This window comes from Terrapene carolina, unplaced genomic scaffold (genome assembly GCF_002925995.2).
Source record: "Terrapene carolina triunguis isolate 2854851 unplaced genomic scaffold, T_m_triunguis-2.0 Scaffold189, whole genome shotgun sequence".
Lineage (NCBI taxonomy): Eukaryota > Metazoa > Chordata > Testudines > Emydidae > Terrapene > Terrapene triunguis.
The window spans coordinates 7,679,799-7,699,811 of record NW_020664540.1 but is presented as its reverse complement, the minus strand read 5'-3'; the positions used below and the strand labels follow the sequence as shown (position 1 = coordinate 7,699,811).

At 40.6% G+C, this 20,013-nt stretch overlaps 1 protein-coding gene across 1 annotated transcript; it reads left to right on the top strand.

The window, feature by feature from the left end:
- The first annotated feature begins 7,702 nt into the window (after positions 1-7,702).
- Positions 7,703-19,799, top strand: SNAPC1 (small nuclear RNA activating complex polypeptide 1). The gene is made up of 8 exons (XM_024194438.2): positions 7,703-7,882; positions 8,481-8,585; positions 9,632-9,790; positions 10,258-10,332; positions 11,661-11,723; positions 13,405-13,549; positions 17,220-17,294; positions 19,207-19,799. Exons 1-8 carry the CDS (start codon positions 7,703-7,705, stop codon positions 19,239-19,241), a joined length of 837 nt encoding a protein of 278 aa, XP_024050206.1. The 3' UTR covers positions 19,242-19,799.
- The last annotated feature ends 214 nt before the right edge of the window (positions 19,800-20,013 follow it).

Sequence of the window (20,013 nt, the reverse complement as noted above, 5' to 3'; positions counted from 1 at the left end):
CCCCCCCCCCCGCTCCTTGTCCCCTGACTGCCCCCTCCTGGGACCCGCTCCTAACTGCTCTCTAGAACCCCACCCCCTATTTATGTACAGGCGTGACTACCTGCCCTTTCCTGGTTATTATACGCGGCCAGTCCGCATCCACATCCAGTAGTTAAAAAAAAAAAATAAACTAATAATTTAAATTGGAATTTCATCCATTAATAAGTATTTATTATATAATTAAAACCATTCTATTGAAGGACAGATATTAAATAACACTAAATAAGTTAATGTTCAAAACAATATTAAAAATTTGAAAATTTAGAGCATGGAAACCAAAATAGCTAAAATTTAGTTTTGGCAAGATACACGGAATGGAAACTCCGGGATCTTTACCTGTCACTGAATATAGCCATCATACCAATAGTGGAATATAAAACAAGTCTACATATACTCTCCTTAAAATTTTTACTTCTATCCATTCCCAATAATTGTAACAAATCATTATTACCTTCACTCCACTTGCCACGCGCCCCAAGCACAAAACCAAAGAAGTGAATATTTTTACCTCCCGTTAAGTTTTTAATTTCTTCCTCTAACTCAAGATAATAAGCCACCTTCTCACTGTGGGCTTGTTCCAAACTTCCGGCATTATCCTCCCATCGCACTGTAACATCAACCACCACTGCTGTATCTCCTTTTATAAATATAATATCCGGCTTTCGTAACTCACCCTTACTATTTCTCAAATGGGGCTCTATCATCGCCTTCCACCCTAATTTACCAACCTTATCTACAACTGCAGACACTACTCTATTATGCCTTTTTATCCTAGCATTCTTAGTCTTATAACATTGTCCTGAGATATGGGGAACAGTCTCCCGCACTTTACCGCACCATCTACAAAGAGCATTCACACCTCCTCTTCCTCTTGCTAATGTCTCCCTAGTAGGATAAATATTTGCCCTAAGCTGCAATGCTGCGATATACGCTGACGATTTAACTTTACTAGAGTTTCTAAAAATCGAATTACTAATTAAATCATTTTTAAAATATTTTATCCCTATTCCCTGACATCTCAGTTCCGACCATCTTAAAAATTCCTCTTCCCTCCATTTCTTGGGATGAGATGTTACTGCACTAAATGACAATATTTTATCCACAAGATTTTCTCCTGCATATAGATAAGATAGGTCCATCCAATCATCTCTCGAGACAATATGTCTCCTCCATTTACGAATTAACATATTTGGGATTTGCACACTAAACTTAGTGAGAGCTAAACCACCATCCCTACCTCTAGAATAAAATATCCCATCCGTGATACACTGAGGTAAATGTAAAATCTCTTTAACTATTTTTCTAACTAACACATCAAGATCGTCTAAAAGATTAAAAGGGGGTTCTATTAAAAGAAGATTATAAAATAGCTTCGGTAAGATATATGTCTGTAAAATTAATATTTTTTGGGCCGGTTTTAATGGGGCCTTAATTAAATTCTCACTCCAATCTTTCAATTTTTCTTTAAGTACCGGTTCCCCTACACCTATCCAGGGATCTATTCTAGCCCCTAAATATTTTTCAAAATCCCCTGGTTGAACATATTCAATCTCCTCTGACCCTATCTGCCAATTATCCTTAGGATTAACTACATAGGTTTTATGTTTAGTTAAAATATGAAAGCCTTTCGTTTTCTTCACATTAACAGAGAGATTAGTATTTTTACAAAACTCCTCTAAGATACCCAAATTTTTAATCATTCCTTTATATGAACTACTTAAAATTGCCACATCATCGGCAAAAGCCAATGACGTGACACCATTACCCTTAACATAAAAACCACTTCCTTCTACTTCTAATCTAGTTAAAAGGGGATCCATAGCAATATTAAACAAAATTGGGGACAACGGGTCACCCTGCTTGACCCCCCTCCTAATTAAAATAGACTCAGTAGCTTCATCACCCACCCATACCCTAGTTATGCAATTATCATAAAGGTCCCTAATAATATCTATAAAATGTTCATCTATACCAAATCTTCTCAACCCGGCTATTATATGTCCGTGTCCCACAGAATCAAATGCTTTAGCCAGATCTACGAACACTATTGCAATTTCATTCCCATTTCGTTTAGCCCCTTTAATCAAATTATCTAATATAGCAATATTTTCCTCACACCCAGGGGCGGATATAAACCCTTTTTGTCTACTACATATCTTAACTGTTTCCACCAGTCTTTTTGCTAATATTTTGGTATAGATTCTAATCCAAACTGACCCAATTGTCAATGGTCTCCAAGATGTTAACTTCTTCATTTCCTCCTCATCTTGTGTCTTTGGTATTAAAATCGTTCTATTTTTCTTAAATTCATCTGGTACCTGTCTATTTAGAAACCATATATTAAAAATTTTTGTAAGTATTAAGGAGTCTAAATTAAAAATATCCCACAAATTGCTCACTTTTACTTTATCTGGGCCAGGAGCACTATCTTTTCTTATTTCTCTTAAAGCTATTCTAATCTCATCCACAGAGATCGGACTCATTAATATATCATTATCCGCATTCTCTGTGGATGATGGCCACCCTATCATATTACCATGTCCAATTGTTCCCAAAATATTGACATAGTATTCCTCAATTTCTTTCATAGGAATAGCACACTTAGCCTTATCTGGCTCTCCCATTATAATGCGAGTCAATCTTCTTCTATCCTTATCAAATAATTGTTGATAGAATTTATACTTAGCTTTCTTTGTAGCATATCTCCTAATTGCATTAAATTGCTTCCTTCTCCCCTCCTTTCTCATCTTCCCTTTTCCTTTATTCCTCAACTCTATTTGACTTTCATTTCTAGGGTCCTTTCCCTCTACTAATGAATAACATAATTTTTTCCAACATTGCCCAACCGAGAGCTTTTGTTAAATCCTCCTTTAATAATCCTTCAATTTCCCCTAAACTATTTATTATTTCTCTTCCCTCCCTACTTTGTTTTCCCCGTTTACATATTTTCTCCACTAAATCCACTTCTGGGTGTCCTTTTAGTGGGAAAATCCTCTCTCTTGGGGGCGGAATTTCTAATATATTTACTCTGTCCTCTACCTCAGTCACTTCCTCCCTATCTCCTGTTACCACTAACTTCTTCTTTGCTAATTCTCGTCTTTTATCTGATATTTGTTTATTCGTTTTGGTCCTCATCTCGCTCTCAATACATTTATTTATATTCCTTTTCCCAATATATTTCCTTTCCAACTGTATAAGCTGCGCAACCTCATCTTTGGTCCATATACGAGATCTAGTCGATCCCTCTTTGATCTTACTTTTAGCAGCCATATCTTCTTTTCTTTGCTCATTCCTCACAGCAGGGTGTCTATGTCTACAGTGTTGGCTCAATCCAGATCTAGTATGAAAACCAAGCCCACAGACCGAGCACGTATGGCTCTTCATTGGGGTATCCGCCTTCTTGGGTATGCACTTGGGGTAGTGGCAAGCTATATTATGATATTGAGAAGATTTTCCACATTTACTACATACAACTCGTATGGCTTTACTTTTATGAACCACATTAATGTGTTTGGCCCATTTACCAAATGTTGGTAATATCTGGGGACATATTGGACAATTAAAACTATCAACGGGATACTCTAAATAAAAAACCCCATCCTTCCACGAACTACTTTCTAATATATTTATATTACTACCAGTACTGTTAAGATCCTTATTACGATCCCTATTAAAATCAGTACTTGGTCTAAAACTATTTAATAAACTAGACCCATTAACTAAATGAGCATTAAGATATCCCGATTCGCTAACATATGGATCATCAAATGTACTTAAGTACTTAAAATCTGGATTGAAACTTTCCATAGTTAAATCATTAAAAGTGTCCCTTGTAAAAACCATCGGTAAGATAGATAAAATCTCCTCACCATGATCATCACAAACATTCTCCTCTACCTCCTCTCCATGCTCCACTGGGAGGACTTGATTCTCACTCTCATGCTCATGAGACTTCATTATAGTCCACACCATTTTATCCATTGGTCCAGCGACCCTGATCACACCCCTAATATATTTAACACTGTCAGCCGGGGCATCAAAGCCAACAGCGGGGGCGTTATTAACCCGGTCCAGCGCCAATCCGGTATAAAAATATAAATTACTTTTTTCCATAGCTAAAAGATTTACCCTTTCCAGGGGGAAACTAACCCTTTCCAGGGGGAAACTAACCCGTACCTGGGGGAAACTTACCCTTTCCAGGGGGAAACTAACCCGTGCCTGGGGGAGACTACCCTTTCCAGGGGGAAACTAACCCGTGCCTGGGGGAGTCAACCCGTACCTGGGGGAGGCTACCCTTACCAGGGGGGCATCCATGTGGCACCATATGGGGCTGCCCAACCCCGTCCCACACCCCACTGAATGTGGGATGTGGGTTCGTCCTCCGCAATCCGCCTGGCTATCCAAGCCAGTTACCGGCTCTCACCACGAGGAGGTAGCGGTTGGACTTGCAATCCAGAGGCTTTCCTCAAAGAGGGGTCCCAAACAGCATAATGTCGAGCTCTAACGGGCGTGTGAGAAAAGGCTCAGATCTTGGTAGGGGTTGCCCCTATTGACCAGGCTCACGCCCACCCCCACCTCACCGATAACCCATTCTCTCACTACCCTCAGGCAATGTTTCCGTCCAAGCCCGACAGCTGAGAGGGTCCAGAGACGCATGGAGAGCCATTAAGAGAGCCATGCGGAACCTCCCTGTTCCTTGTCCCCTAACTGCCCCCCAGGACCCTACCCCCTACCTGTACCCTGACTGCCCAAAACCTTATCCACCCCCCCCCAGAAAGCCCTCCCCCCGAACTCCCGACCCCCCTGTCTCTTGACTGCCCCCTCCAAAACCTCCCTGCCCCTTCTCCGACCCCCTGGCCCCCTTGTTGTTGGCCTTCGCCTAACGTCTCTGTGAACTTGCTCAGGAACAGCCTGAGCCGTTCGTCCCGGCACGCTGGGCAGCATTGGAGGAGGAGCGGGGGAGGAGCTCCAGACTGCCGGAGGCGATCTGCAAATGCAGGGAGGGAGGGAGGGAGTGATCTCTGCTGCAGGGGAGAGGAGGAGGGGCTCTCTCTGGCTGTCGGAGCCCCATGTAAGTGGCACCATCTGGCCGGCTGCCCTGTTAGCCACGCGCGCTCTGCGGCGGGGAGGGGAAGTCCGGACATTTACAAATTCCCCCCGGACGCTATTTTTAGCTCAAAAAGCCGGACATGTCCAGGGGAATCCGGACGAATGGTAACTCTATAGTACGTTTATTCCCTGACATTTAAGTGTCCGTAAAATTTCCAAGTGCTGTTGAAAAGAAGTGCATATGTGGGCTGAGAGGCAGGGACTGATGAGATAAATTGAAATAGTGTGGAAGTATCAGAAAGGTTTTGGAGAAGAAACAAAATGTAAAGGTGGTGTCGGAAATGCAGTGCAAGGAAAGGTATAATTAGACTACTTATGAGTAAAAATATATGCATATGTAAGTCTTTGCAAGTTTTGGGCCCAAAGTTGCACTTCACTGGTTGAAATAAATTACTAATGCTGTTACAGTGCATTCTTTAACTTCAGACAAGTCAGGTAATTCAATTGAGATAACTGGTGAAACCTGTAATAACTTTACAGGTATTTAAAACTCAAATGGCTGCCACCATCATAAGTTTTAGCAGTGATCTAAGAAGTTGCGATCAACTGGAGAAAGTGGAAGGTTGACAGAATAGATAGGGAGGGAAAGGTACTTCAGTAAAATATCATTGCAGTGTTGATAAAACTACAACTTTACAATGGAATTTTAAAAAAAAACTATGAACTTGAGTCTGCACGCTCGTAGCTAAACATAGTGTTTCAGCCACCTACGAATCTAAGACTTTTGCTCTTTGAGAGAAGTGTTGCTTGCCCCTATTAAGAGAGATGCCAATCCTCCCTAATTTTCAATAATCCTCCCGGTTTTTATATTTTAATTATGAATTCAGGTCTTAAATCTATGCTTTTGCATCAGTCACTGCCAGTTGGGTCCGATGAACACAGCAAATAGCGCCGTGGCTGTGCAGGGCTTTCTTCACTGCCTCTGTGGCATGTGTGCAGATTGTGCAGTGAAAGTCTGATAGGAGAAAACCGTGAAAATTTTAAATGGCGTTTGGTGCGCCTGATTTGCTGCCCAAGCCACAGACTAGGGTGGGGAAACCAGTGCCCCAATACCATTCCAAATTCCTAGATTGCCTCCTGTCAGACCCTTACGGTTCAGGCAGTAGGGGAGGAGGATCATCCTGGGAATGAGGTCCAGGCCAAGGAATGGCCAAGATAATTAAGAGCCCTAAGTGGCATAGGAGGTCTGCTTTCTTAGGGCCAATCCTCCCCTTTTCCCTGTTGGGGAAGGTGGGCTGGGCAAGGTCCCACTTGATCATAGACAGGGAGGAGAGTGAGGAGAGTTCTTTGTTTCTCTGGGGAGAGAGGTGGGAAGGAGGAGAGGTTCTGGTTTCACCCGGGGGAGATGTCATGGCTATGCGAAGGCATGGAGCCCTGTACATGTGCGCATGATCTCTGGCCCCCTGCCTAGGAAAATTTTGGGGGCAAGGATCCATTATTTTTGTTTTTGCCATGATCCACTTGCCCCAAAGTTCACCAGCTGCCATTGTCGATCAAAATGGCTGATATGGGTGATCAAAATAGCCAAATATACCAAAACATTTAAAATGGTTTCAGAAGTTCAAAATAGACCATAAAAATGAATGCAAAGAAATTTAAACTGTCATAAAAGGGTGAAAATTATGCATACTATGAACTTTCCCCATGGACATATCCATCGCAGATAGTGATCTAAAGTGCACCTCAAGCGTTCAAGGCGCTACCCAATACCTAGGGCCCTACCAAATTCACGGCCATGAAAAGTGCGTCACAGACTGAAATCTGGTCTCTTGTGTGCCTTTGCCCTATACTATACAGATTTCACGGGGGAGCTCAGTGTTTCTCAGATTGGGGGTTCTGACCCAAAAGGGAGTTGCGAGGGTCACACGGTTATTTTAGGGGGTCATGGTGTGGCCACCCTTACTTCTGTGCTGACTTCAGAACTGGGCGACATACCATATCACGCTTCCCTTACTTCTGCGCTGCTGCTGGCGGCGGCTCTGCCTTCAGAGCTGGGCTCCCAGCCAGCAGCTCAACTCTGAAGGCAGCGCTGCCGCTAGCTGGAGCGCAGAAGTAAGAGTAGCGGTACCACAACCCCCCCTACAATAACCTTACAATTACAACACCGTGAAATTTTAGATTTAAATACCTGTAATCATGAAAATTTACAATTTTTAAAATCCTGTGACCGTGAAATTGACCAAAATGGATCGTGAATTTGGTAGGACGCTACCCATACCTCCTGTCTGTATTTGGCTTTGCACCTTTGGTACTTGTCACTGGTCCAAGTAACCTTTCTAATTCCTCCTTAACTTTTTTTTATATAAACATCCCTAAAAGTCAGACCAAGATTGGCATCTTTGTATTCATTGTCAAAACAGATGGCTAAACCTAGAATACTAAACACAGCAATTACATGAATTACTTGTTACTATTAGAATCTGTTACTGCATCTTTTCGGTAGTTTTGAGGTCACTTCTGTCAGATATACCCTATACAGGCCTGTCTCTAGTTTGTAGCATGCTATGACTTTACTCCACTGGTCAGCTAAAATCTCGAACCACTGTTCAAGGAAATGTGTATCAGTAAAATAGATTCCTCTTTTCTATTGCAGATCAGAATTGCACTCAAGGAGTGGCTTGAAGTTCAGAGATTTCAACAGGATCTGATAAATGCCCAGCATTATGATGCAGCATACATATTTAGGAAGCTGAGACTAGACAAAGCATTTCACTTTACAGCAATGCCCAGACTAGTGAGTTATTGCACAAAGAACATACTTCCTTTAGAAAAATCTCTGTCTGTCTTCTAATTGTTGTACAATGTTTAGTTAAAAATAAGAAATGGAGAGAGTTGAGCAGCACCAATACGCTTGGTTTGCAGTTACTTTTTTACAATACCCAAAAGTGCAGTAGGCACTTTACATAACTAACTCAGATAGAGGCTATTGAATTTAAAATGTAGTTATGATGGATTCAGATTACATCTAATGTTCTGCTTTAAAAAACTAGCAATTATTTGAAAAAATATTGCTTTGGCAGCTTTATGATTTATCATGGCTTTTAATCTGTAGAAATTAACATTGTTTTTCTGAGTTTTTGGTGGTGGCTTGAATTTCTGATAACAGTGAAGGAACATCTCTTTTTAAAAACAAATGTTTCACAAAAGCTATTAAATCATTGCTGTGAGACTAAATGCTTGAAAATAAATCTGTACAGCTGAACGTTGGGATCACCTTGTTTTCTAGATCCATGCCTTTCAGCATCTTTCATTTTTGATTGTCAAGTGAGAATTTTCATAGTTATAAACATTTCTTTTACCGTGTATTTTGAAATATACCCATCTTTATACAGCTGTCCTTCAGAACTAAGAAAAAGATGCGGGGAACTGAACTTAAAGAGGAATTTAAGGAGCTAAGTAACCGAGTAAGCAGGCTCATCACTAATGATGTGTTGGAGGTACAGTAACTTTTATGCTACAAAATAATTATTATTGTCAAATATAATTTCTTTAATTGCATAATCTGGTCCTCATAAAAGTTCTGTTACAGAAATGAGGACAATTATGTGTACCAACAGTTTTACCATCCGTTCTGAAACACTGCATCTATTTTCACGGAAGGACTACGATATTTGTATAATACCGAAAGTGTGCAAAGTGCTTCACAAACATGTTAAGAAGACTATTTCCTTCCAATCCAAATAGGCAGCTCTCAGACAAGGGGTGGTGGAAGTACACTGCAAAAGACAGTATTTTAATTTAAATGTTGACATCTATGTTTGCCCTGATTCAGCAATTGACTGCATACAAGTGGGCGTGTTGATGTACCAGCATACAATCAGCTGCAGGATTGGGGCCTTACTTTTTTTTCCTTCTTTTTACCCTTGCCTATTTTCCCATTTTAAATCGTGGTCATTTTACTGCTCTCCCTTTGTTTAGTATAGTGTTACCTGTACAAACTCTGGCACTGGAAGCCGGATAGAGTTTTTCTTCTATTACATGTCTAGTCATGTCGACCAACCGTCTGGTTCATGATGTCTCTTCCAGTTGGTTCCAGCAGCTTAGACTTGTACACGGGGAAGACCTGCCCCCCATCTCACGTTCTCCACTGCCACTGAAATCATTAACTAACAATGAATTGGGGAGAAACTTTAAAATGCCTCCAACAGTTGAGGATTGAAATCGCTGCCTGAAAATAATTACTTGATACCACTGAGGTTTCTTACTGAGTTTCCTTCTTCGTGCACAGTCTGTCTTCCTCTGCTTCTCCCCTAAGCTAGTGAGACCAGGATACTAGATTTTAATACACTCTTGTGACTTGCTACTACTGACAGTGATCAGCTAATTTTAACAACCTCCTTTTTAAAAGAGTTGCTAGTTCAATATACTGTGATTTAAAAAAAATTATATGCACAATGTCCATATTTAATCAGGAGTTTATATTCTTTAGTTGTTGCTACATCTTTTTTTTTTTTTTAAAAGCTTTTAACATTTTTCACTTCAGGAAATGATGAATGTTCATGACCACTATCAGAAAATGAAGTGTTTGATCTCCACTGACAAATCCCAGCCGGACAAGGCTCTGAGCTTGATAAAGGATGAATTTGTAATTAATATTAAGAATACGATTTTGGAATATCAGCAATGGCAACAGGACAAAATGGTAGGCTATAGTCTCTATTGTGCTGTGGCAGTGCAGGTCGTCATGAGTGTGTAGCATGTATTAAATGTGTGAAGACCTCTGAATATATTTTTCAAATGATAAATGAAAGCTTTGTCTTAAAAGATTTATAATGAGTGAAACACCAGATACATAATGTGTACACATTGCCTCTGTGGAAGTCTGAAGGATTAATGGTGCATGACTGCATAAATCCCTACTTAAAGCAATCTTGTAATGTAAATGTTAAATGTGCTACACACACTTACTTTGAAGTCACGCAAGGGCCATGATACTAGTAATTAAAATATTAGACTGAGGTAGAAGGGAATGTGGTTACTTTCCTAAAATAAATTGATCTTTTAAATTTTTAAATGTTGTCAAATAGAAACTGATATACCTGAAAATGTGCATAGTAAAGTTGACTTGTTCAAGTCCTGAATGAGTTTTAAATATCTATACTTTTTCAGAAATCCTCCTCAAAGGCTAAAGATAGTGAAGAAATGACTGACAAAAAGGAAGGAGGGACTTCTCAAGACTCAGAAGTAAGAAAAGTTTACTGGGTAATATCTTAATGTTATTGGACAACCTAATCAGCAGTCAGAGCCTGTCAATCTGTGATCAAGTCAGGAAGCTAAGCAGTGGTCAGGTCAAGCCTGGCCAGTACTAAAATGGGAGACCTTCAAATTTCAGAGTTCTGGAGGAAGTAGTGTTGATGTTCTTTAGCAAGTATGTTATTCTCTGTCAGTGGTGGACACAGGTCACAACTTGAGAGGTCCTGAACACTTTTCATGAAGAATGCCATGGCCATTCTCCACATTAGTAGGAGTTTGATCCCTACTATCCTGGCCAAATTCCCTTTTGGTTCTCCTGTAGTTTCAACTGAATGCTATACTCAATTTTTACAATAAACTGTTTCAGTGTTTAAATAACTGCTGGGTTGAATCCCAGAAAAAGTTACATTTCATAGAAAGGTAACTATTTGCATGTATGATTTTCTGCACTGTGGAAACCTAGGAAAACCAAAGTCACAGTTGCTTTACTCTGGAAATCTGATAGTTTGTTTTACTGAAATAAGGACTTTTTTAGCAGCACTTATTTTACACACTTAGCTCTCTACAAATGACACAGTTTGCAAGATGTATCTTTTACAATGACTCTTAAACAGTTGTTTCTTAATTTAATATTGCCCTTTCACTGAATGTTATATCAGGTAATATGGAAACTGCCTCCTTTGTACACTTTTATATTCCATCAAGTTGCATACTGTAAATATTGAGATTTATTCTCTTCCCCCATGCCCAACTCCACTATAGAGACATAGCGAGTGAATCTTATAAACAGGTTGTACATTCACAGAAGGGATCGCTGACTCATTTATCTTCATTCTCTAGTTGTTTTAAGATGCTAGTTTCTTTGAGCAAAGTGAGGCTGTCTTGCATTTTATTTCTGTTTTTCATAATTGATTATAAGGAAGGACCAGATCAATGGACAGCTAAGACATAGCAGCAAAGCTCTGTGGCCCTTGCTCAAACGCTTGAAAAATACTAAGTCAAAGTATTTTTGTATGAATGCAAGCAGACCTATAAAGCCCACAGTTGGCATGGTTCAGAGGATAGGAAAAGGGTGTGGGAGACAGGAGATCTGGGGTCTTTGACATGTGGTGACCCCTTGGGCATGTGTTGCTAGCTGTACTTAGTTTCCTTATATATAAAACAGAGATGATGATTCCCCAATTTAATAAAGCCCTTTGAGATCTGGGTGAAAAGCTCTGTGATTGCAAATAAAAATGAGCTTGGAAGAAAATTAAGGGGATATGCTGGAAGCTAACTTTTAGCTGGTTTTTTCTGACCTTTTTCTTGTTTCTTTACAGGGTTCTGAAAGAGCAAATGCACTGGCTAAAATCAAATACAAGTCCTATAATGCAGTTGCTGAGGTAAGTAAACAAATAGGTATATTTGTTAGGGAATTGTTAGTCATTCCCTTTCCAAAAACACTTGCATTGACGTAAATTGTAATATGGTGAGAAAAGTGATTTATCAAAATGGCACCATCTGCTTCAAGCCCTGCTCCCATTGGGCATTCGGTCTTACCCACCTTATTGGCGGCAACAAACAAGTTTTTACTACTCCTATTAGCTTTGCAGAAGCAATACAGGTGTTCAGAGAGTGAGCTGGATTCTAGTCTGGCACGTGACATAACTATTAGTAAAGTTCCTTATGTCAGAACTAATTGGCCTTCATTTAATATCTGTGCACACCCCTTTTTTCAGTGGAGTTACACAGGTAACTGAGAACAGAATTTTGTACACACTTTTTCAGAAAGCTGCCATGACTTTCCAACCCCAGGGCGAACCGTCTATGCTGGCAGTTAAAAACAAAGCAAAAAAACTCTCATACTTTCACCTGTCAAATGAAATGAGGTAAAATTTTCAAAAGTGACTTTAGAATTTAGGCTGCTAAATGCTTTTAACTTTCAAAGTCTTGGGAGTTTTAAAAAGTGAATGGGACTTAAGCTCTGAAGTCACTTTTTGAAAATGGGACCTAGTCTTTTAAGTCACTTAAGTACTTTTGAAAATGTTATTCTAGATCTGATTAGACATTGAACCAATGAACATGAAATCCCCTGATCTCCATTGGATTGGTTTTTATAGTAGACCCACACTTAAACATTTTTCTCTCCTAATTTGGGGAATGTGGATGCACATATTTATATCTTGATTTTAGTAGTGTTTTGAATATACAGTAGTAAAACTTTGAAGGTATAGTGATGTTGCTTTCCCAGGCAACTAAAAGAAAAATGGAGCCCAAAACTGGACAGTAAAACCCCTATTCGGTCTTGGTAGTCTGTCTTTGTTACACAAGAAATGTTCTTAACATTTGCTACTTATTGCTTAAAAATAACTATAAAAAAATCAAGGCTGATATAGCACCAGGACGGTCTTTGTGTTCTTGAAAATAAGTCTCACAATGTGTTCATTATTTGAATGTCATATAAGCACTGTTAGTCTGAAATGGTAACACTTTAGGAGGTGGGATTTTCAAAAGTGCCTAAAAATGTTGGGTGCCCAGTCCTTAACTACTATGGACACTTACTGTCATTATTGTCTTGTCTGTTTAAACCAGGGGTTCTCTCCCCGTCCTCTCCCCCACTATAAAAATTCCATGGCCCACCTGTGCCACAACTGTTTTTCAGTAGATTAATAGCTAGGGCTGGCTTTAGGAGGTAGCAAGCAGAGCAGTTGCGTAGGGCCCCATGCCAAAGGGGGCTCCACGAAGCTAAGTGGTTCGGGCTTTGGTTTCAGCCCAGGGAGGAGGGGCTTGGGCTTCACCTTTCTGCCCTGGGCCCCAGTGAGTCTAATGCTGGCCCTCCTCTCTAGTTTATTTTGGTGGATCCCCTGAAACCTACTTGCAGCCCCCCAGGGGCTCCCAGACCCCTGGTTGAGAACTGCTGTGTTAAGTAGACTGTGATTACTGGCATAGTAGTGGTGACAGAAAGATGTCTTAACATGTCTTACACTCAGCAAGTAACTGGATCTTGTTAGGAAAGTATCACTATTGTGTGTATGTAGTAATTAGATTCCTTTCTGTTGCTTAATGGATTTGTTTGGATTTTAGGCCTCCAAATCAAGAAGGCACCGTCAAGTTAAACTAGAATCTTCTGAATCTGGGTCTGATCAGGGAAAAATGAAAACCCCCAGGTGTAAAAGAAGCAGAGAGAGGTCACAGTTGACACAGAAGAGAAACTCATTGGAAACCAAAGGTAATTCTTCATTATATTAGTGGTACTGGAGATGCTAAGGAACTCTTCTCTCCCCTCTGTCAGGCAAGGCAGTTGGTTATAGTTCTTATTAGCAGATGGAGACAGGAAATAAAGCAAAGGACTTGAGATACCACTTCCCTTTTTAAATGCACCTGACTTGTCAGATCTTGCTCAGTTGTCTTCTCTCCCTCAGCGGGTGGAAAGAGCTGTGGCTAAGCTAAAGTGAACTCTTATCTCTGTTCTTGGTAATTCTCCCACCAAACATTTCTTTATTGCCAGTAATGTAGGGTAGAAGGCTTTTTATTTTTATCTACTCTCACCAGTGTGTTAGATGGCAAAGGCAGACTATCAACTGTTGTTCTTTCTCTTCTTCTGGGCAAGGATTGGCCTTTATGAAAGTAGGAGCAGTGTTTGAATGTTGATAGCTCCAGAGGGCCTAGCCCAAAATCCAGAGAAAATAGCCTGATTTTCTGCTTTTGTTTCTATCTTCTGTTTTTGTTCCTGTTGTGTTTTTGAATGAATATCATCTGTTTAATAATTCAGTATTTATTTGCTCTTTAAGCTTATTAATGAAGATACTTAAGAAGATTACTTAATAATACAGATGTCTTGAGTACCTCACCAGATGTGTCCCACTCCCATCTGAAACGCACTGCCATTTATTTTTGCCCCTCATTAATGGTACTTCAGTCAATTTTCAGTTCAGGTGACACTGTTGGCATCCAATGCATTGCTTTTGAAGAGGACTGAAAACATTGCTGTGACGGGTTTGATCACAGAAACCCCCTTGGGAGCTGCCACCTGATGTGCCAAGACTACCTCTGCTCCTGCTTTCCCTGCCAGCTCAGGACTCCAGTACCCTGTCTTGCTGAGCCAGACACTCCCATCTGCTCCAACAAAGACCCAGGGTCTGAATTACTTGCCCCAAAGCTGCAGGTTTATGTGAAAACAGCTCACAGAAGTGTGCTTGTCTTTAGCACTCAGATGCCCAACTCCCAATGGGGTCTAAACCCAAATAAATCCGTTTTACCCTGTATAAAGCTTATACAGGGTAAACTCATAAACTGTTCGCCCTCTATAACGCTGATAGAGATGCACAGTTGTTTGCTCCCCCAGGTATTAATACATACGCTGAGATAATTAATAAGTAAAAAGTGATTAAATACAGAAAGTAGGATTTAAGTGGTTCCAAGTAGTAACAGACAGAACAAAGTAAGTCACCAAACAAAATAAAATAAAATGCGCAAATCTATGTCTAATCAAACTGAATACAGATAATCTCACCCTCAGAGATGCTTCAGTAAGTTTTTTCCTCAGACTGGACACCGTCCAGGCCTGGGCACAATTCTTTCCCCTGGTACAGCTCTCATTCCAGCTCAGGCGGTAGCTAGGGGATTCTTCATGATCGCTCTTCTCTTTCCTTTGTTGTCTTCCACCCCTTTATATATCTTTTGCATAAGGCGGGAATCCTTTTGTCCCTCTCTGAGTTCCCACCCCCTCCTTCTCAATGGAAAGACACCAGGTTAAAGATGGATTCCAGTTCAGGTGACCTGATCACATGTCACTGCAAGACTTCATTACCCACTTGCCAGCACACACATATACAGGAAGACTAAGGCTATGGCTACACTGGCGTTTTACAGCGCTGCAACTTTCTTGCTCAGGGGTGTGAAAAAGGTAAAACACAGCCATCTGCAGACAATGGTCCTGGTTAATGGGAGTCATCAAGATTCCAAACCACCATTAATGGCCCACATTTTGCATAATTACAATAGGCCCTCAGAGTTATATTTCATATTTCTAGTTTTAGATACAAGAGTGGTACATTTATACAAATCGGATGATCACACTCAGTAGATTATAAGCATTGTAATGATACCTTACAAGAGACCTTTTGCATGAAGCATATTCCAGGTACATTATATTCACTCGTTATCAAATTTTTATAAAACCACATAGACTGCAACTGTCACAATTGCATTGTTGTTTTTATTATTTTTTTACAACTGGCCATTGACTTAATACAGCTTTGAGATTATACTATGCAGATGAAGAATGCTGCTTTCCCTTTATTTTTTAGTAGTTTAACACAGGTCAACAGTTCGTAACTCTGAGGTTCTACTGTATTAGAGATCAGGGTGAGGTCAAGTATGGGAACCAGATTACCCCAGTTCTGCCTACTGCAGGATTCTTACACCTTCCTCTGAAGCATCTAGTACCTGCCGCTGTAAAAGACAAGATACTGGACTAGATGGACCTAGGATCTAATCCAGTCTGGCATTGGCTTATCTTCCTACATTCCAAAAATAATTCAGTAGTTCGGTAAATTAATTCACTTAGCACCCTAAGATGTACTGTATATACTCATTCATAAGCTGAATTTTTTTAGTAAAAAAGGGAAGCACCAGAGAAGGGGGTCGGCTTATGAACGGGTATAGAGAGGGAGAGCTGGGACACAGCCCCTCCCCGCAACAGAGGGAGCAAGGAGAAGCAGCACAGCCAGCAGAGCCAGAAGGGAAGAGGCGGGGCCAGAGTCTCTCAGCTTCTGGCCACGCTGCTCTCCCCCCAGCCTCCGAAGCAGCTGCAGTTCCGGGGCTGGCAGGCTGCAGCCGTGCCACTCGGCCCCGCCAGAGCACGCTGCGGCTGTGCTGCCCAGCCCAGCCTGCTGGAACATGCTGCGGCCGCGACGCCCGGTCTGGCCCGCTGGAGCAGGCTGCGGCTGTGCTCCTCAGCCTGCCGGAGCAGCTCCACCCAGGCCAGAAACATCCTCCCCTAGCCCTCCCCAGATAAGGTGGGAAGGGATGGGATGGGGAGAGTGGGGGGGTCCTGGGCTAGGGGTGGGGTCATGTGGGGGGTGGTCAGAGGGGTTACTCCACTGACCCCCAGCTTCTCCCCCGCAAAAAATTTCCCCACCAGTTGCTGTCCTGGCCCATCAGGGTAAGCAGCTGCGCACCAGGACACTTTGTTTACTTAGGTTTACTTCCGGGCTTGTGGACGCTCGAGGTAAACAAACCATCTCGGCCTGCCAGTGGCTTATCCTGATGGCCTGGGAGCCAAAGTTTGCTGACCCCCGAATTATAGGGTCAGCTTATGAACGGGTTATAAAAATTTTCCGTTTTTACTTATCCATCTTGGGGGGGACGGCTTATAAACGAACCAGCTTATGATCGAGTATATACGGTATATCATTTGGATCAGCTCATTTTTTCGTAGTCATATTTTCCAAGTATTTTCTTACATTCCTCCAAGTATATTCTAATCAGGGTTTCATTAGGTGTCCAACCTTATTTTATGAAGACAGTGTTGAAAAACTGAAGTATTGCAGCCATTTTATTTATGAATTTAATTCCCGTGCTTTTATTTGGTCTGATGGATCTGTAGCACTTTATCTGCAAAACCTCTTTATTCCCTGTAATCTCTCTAGCTAATGTTAACTAACCCTGCATTCATCTTTTCAGAGTCTTTGTTTAGTATATTTTATGTTTATATTACCAGTTATTGCTCAAGAGCCAAATTAAGGTTTTGTGAAGATGCTAAAAACTCAGTACGAACTGATGTCTGTTTTTCTAATCAAGATCAAGTAAGCAATTTGTCTGGATTGTTTGTACCTGAGAGGCAGAGACTTTAATAACTGGTGGCAATTTTCCCCTGACTATTTCTTTGTTTCAAGCAATAAAGAAGGAAGCTGTTACTCGGAATCGTAGGATGCCTGTAATCACAGAAGAAGAGAATTCCAGTGAAGAAGGTATGACTGCAATCCCAACAAATTTGAGACATGTTTATTGTAACTAATTACTGTCTAGTGTTTCTTTTTGCAAATATATTTGTGGTTTTCAAAGTACAGAAGGTGCAGTTAAGAGCTCTACCTACTGTATTATAACTACTGCAGTTCTGGTTTTCCAGTCTTGTCACAGCTAGACTATTTCTAAACCTGTAAGTTTATTTCCATAAAATAGCACAAGGCTTTAGCAGAGCACCCTGCAAGCACATGAATAATCATTTTAAAAGTCTTGTAGTGCCATATGCATCTTTTCCCATGTTCTTAATATAGTGCAGTCAGAGCAAAGATTGCACTCCGTTAAAAGGAGGATATTTATTCTTGGCAAATGCTGTAGGTGAACTTACAATTCTTATATTTATTAAAAGGGAGAATAAAAGCTCTTTCAAGTGTTCTCTCAGTTGCTAAAAAGGTGCCTTAGTTGTATGGTAGAGCAGCCTCTGGACTAACTTGCAGTGGAGGCCAAACTAGCCCTGGCTAGCCTCTCAGTCGGAGGACATAAAGGGGCCATCCTACCTCAGCCAAACCAAGGATCAAGAGCCAACCCTATATACATGGAGTAAGGACTTTTTCTGCAATATTAGAGACTGCATGGCAAGGTTGGGATGTGATTCCATTAGTAATGGAAAAGAGGGAAGATGATTTTGATATCCTTCATCTGTTTGTGTCATGAAGGAGAACATAGCTTTTACTTGAAAGTAAAAGACAACCTTAGAGTAGAGAACTTCCACTGGAGCTGGTCCATGGAAATTACAGTTGCACTTAGGGCATTACTAAAATCTCTGTTTTCACTGAGTTGACCAGTGATCAGAAGCTTCCAGGGCAAATTTTCCACTGTGCCCAAGCAGAGCTCAGTCATGGTGGAACTGGGGGCTGTCTGGAAATGGTGGCAGCTCCCTGATTCTGTGCCACCCAGTGCAAGTTAGAGCTGCTCCTTCATGCCTGTGGAGGATTGAGTATAGCAGCAGTACTTGCCATCCCCCTACCCTGACATGGGTGGGGTGGGGTGGGTAGGTATGGCAGGAGTAGAGGAGAAACCTTCTATTGGTTATCTCCAGCCACATTAAGATCACTTTGTACCTTGTACGCAGTGCAAAGTGGACTTAACGGACCAGTGAATCTAACCATTAATATGAAAGGCTAAGGTGAAACTGAGGCTACCTAAAATAAGTGGGAAAGGTGATGGATAATTTATTGACAGGCTTTAACTAGTGCCACATGTGGGGTAAAGCTCTTGTGGGGTCAGCATTATAGAAACTGTATTAAAATAGATTAATAGAGATGGAGCATGTATGTGCTTGCCTTTTTAAAGGGCAAGGAATTTTCAAAGAGCTGAGGAGAGACTATTTTGTCTGAAGACCTCATTAAAAATGTAATTGTAGCTAACTTTTGAGTGAATGTGTTTAGTTTATTGACTTCAAATTTAAACTATAGTAATGCAATTAATTGCAATTCAGGTGAGTTACTAATATGCCCTTTAAATGGTCATGTGGATTAAAAGAGCACTTGTATTTCTAAATCAGGAAGAAATGGAGGACAGCTTTTTTTTGGATAATGCCAGTGGTAAACAGACTTGTTACAGATACATGTGCAATCAATTTAGACATGAAACATTTGGGATCCAGTCTTTTAAGCACTTAATGTGCGAAACTTAGATTGAGATCATTGGGGGTTCATGTGCAGAGAGCTTGCAAGGTATTTATATATCTGAATAAACTTTAAAGTACAATAATCTGATCCCATAGTGCTAGTTGATACTTGAAGGGGTACGCTGTCTCTAATATTTTGAATAAAATTGTATACGGTAGCTTTTATTTGACTTATTTATAAAAACAGTCATCTGACAGGCTGTTGAACTTCTTGTATCTCTTCTTGTCAGATCTTCCACGTCCTAAAAGGAAAAGAACCCGTTAAGAAAGGATCAAGTTGAAGAATTTCTTATATGAATTAGACTGTTAGATTTTGTTATGGTCAAATATAAATGTCTAAAACAACTTTGTAAATGATTTGATTTGGTCATCTCTATGCAGGCATATCAAATGAAGTCACAAAGCAAAAATTACTCCTACTAGAACTACAGGTTATGTGGAACTGTAAATAGTGACTTCGGTATATGTTGTGTAATGGTACAACCCAGGTGAAGGTAGAGTGGAATGGAAACTTTTTCTCCCAAAAACTAAATTGTATATGTGTCCTTGTACCTGTATTGGAAATGGTGAGGGGCAGAGGGCTGCTTTTTTGTTTTGTCTAGCTTTTGCCATGAGTTGACATTTATAACTCATTCCCATTTAATACAAATAACTATCTTTTAGCAGAATCTACTAAAAGAACACTCCGAGTATGTACACTATATGGATGACTATTTTGTACGTGTGTTATCAGTACTCTTACAACCTCTGAATGTAACTATTAATTTTGTAATGTTAGTGACCATTTAAGATTACTAAGTGCAATAAATGATTTTTTTACTAAGTTTGTATGCTCCGTTTCATTGTGCACAACGTTTATAAACGTGGCCTGCTTTTAGCTCACAATGACATGATGTTTAGGAACTTGAGCTCAGATTCAGTTGTGATAAAACTTTTTACTGGATTCTGTCTCGTGATCAGTTTTAAAAGCACAGTTGTAACAAATACAAACCTGTGGCATGAAAATCCACTCACCGGTGGCACCCGAGCTGTTTTTC

Coding starts and splice junctions, on each gene's coding strand:
- SNAPC1 (XM_024194438.2), top strand. CDS start 7,703: ATGTGTATCAGTAAAATAGATTCCTCTTTTCTATTGCAGATCAGAATT. Junction 8,586..9,631: donor TCACTAATGATGTGTTGGAG/GTACAGTAACTT, acceptor TTTTCACTTCAG/GAAATGATGAATGTTCATGA. Junction 17,295..19,206: donor AGAGAATTCCAGTGAAGAAG/GTATGACTGCAA, acceptor TCTTCTTGTCAG/ATCTTCCACGTCCTAAAAGG.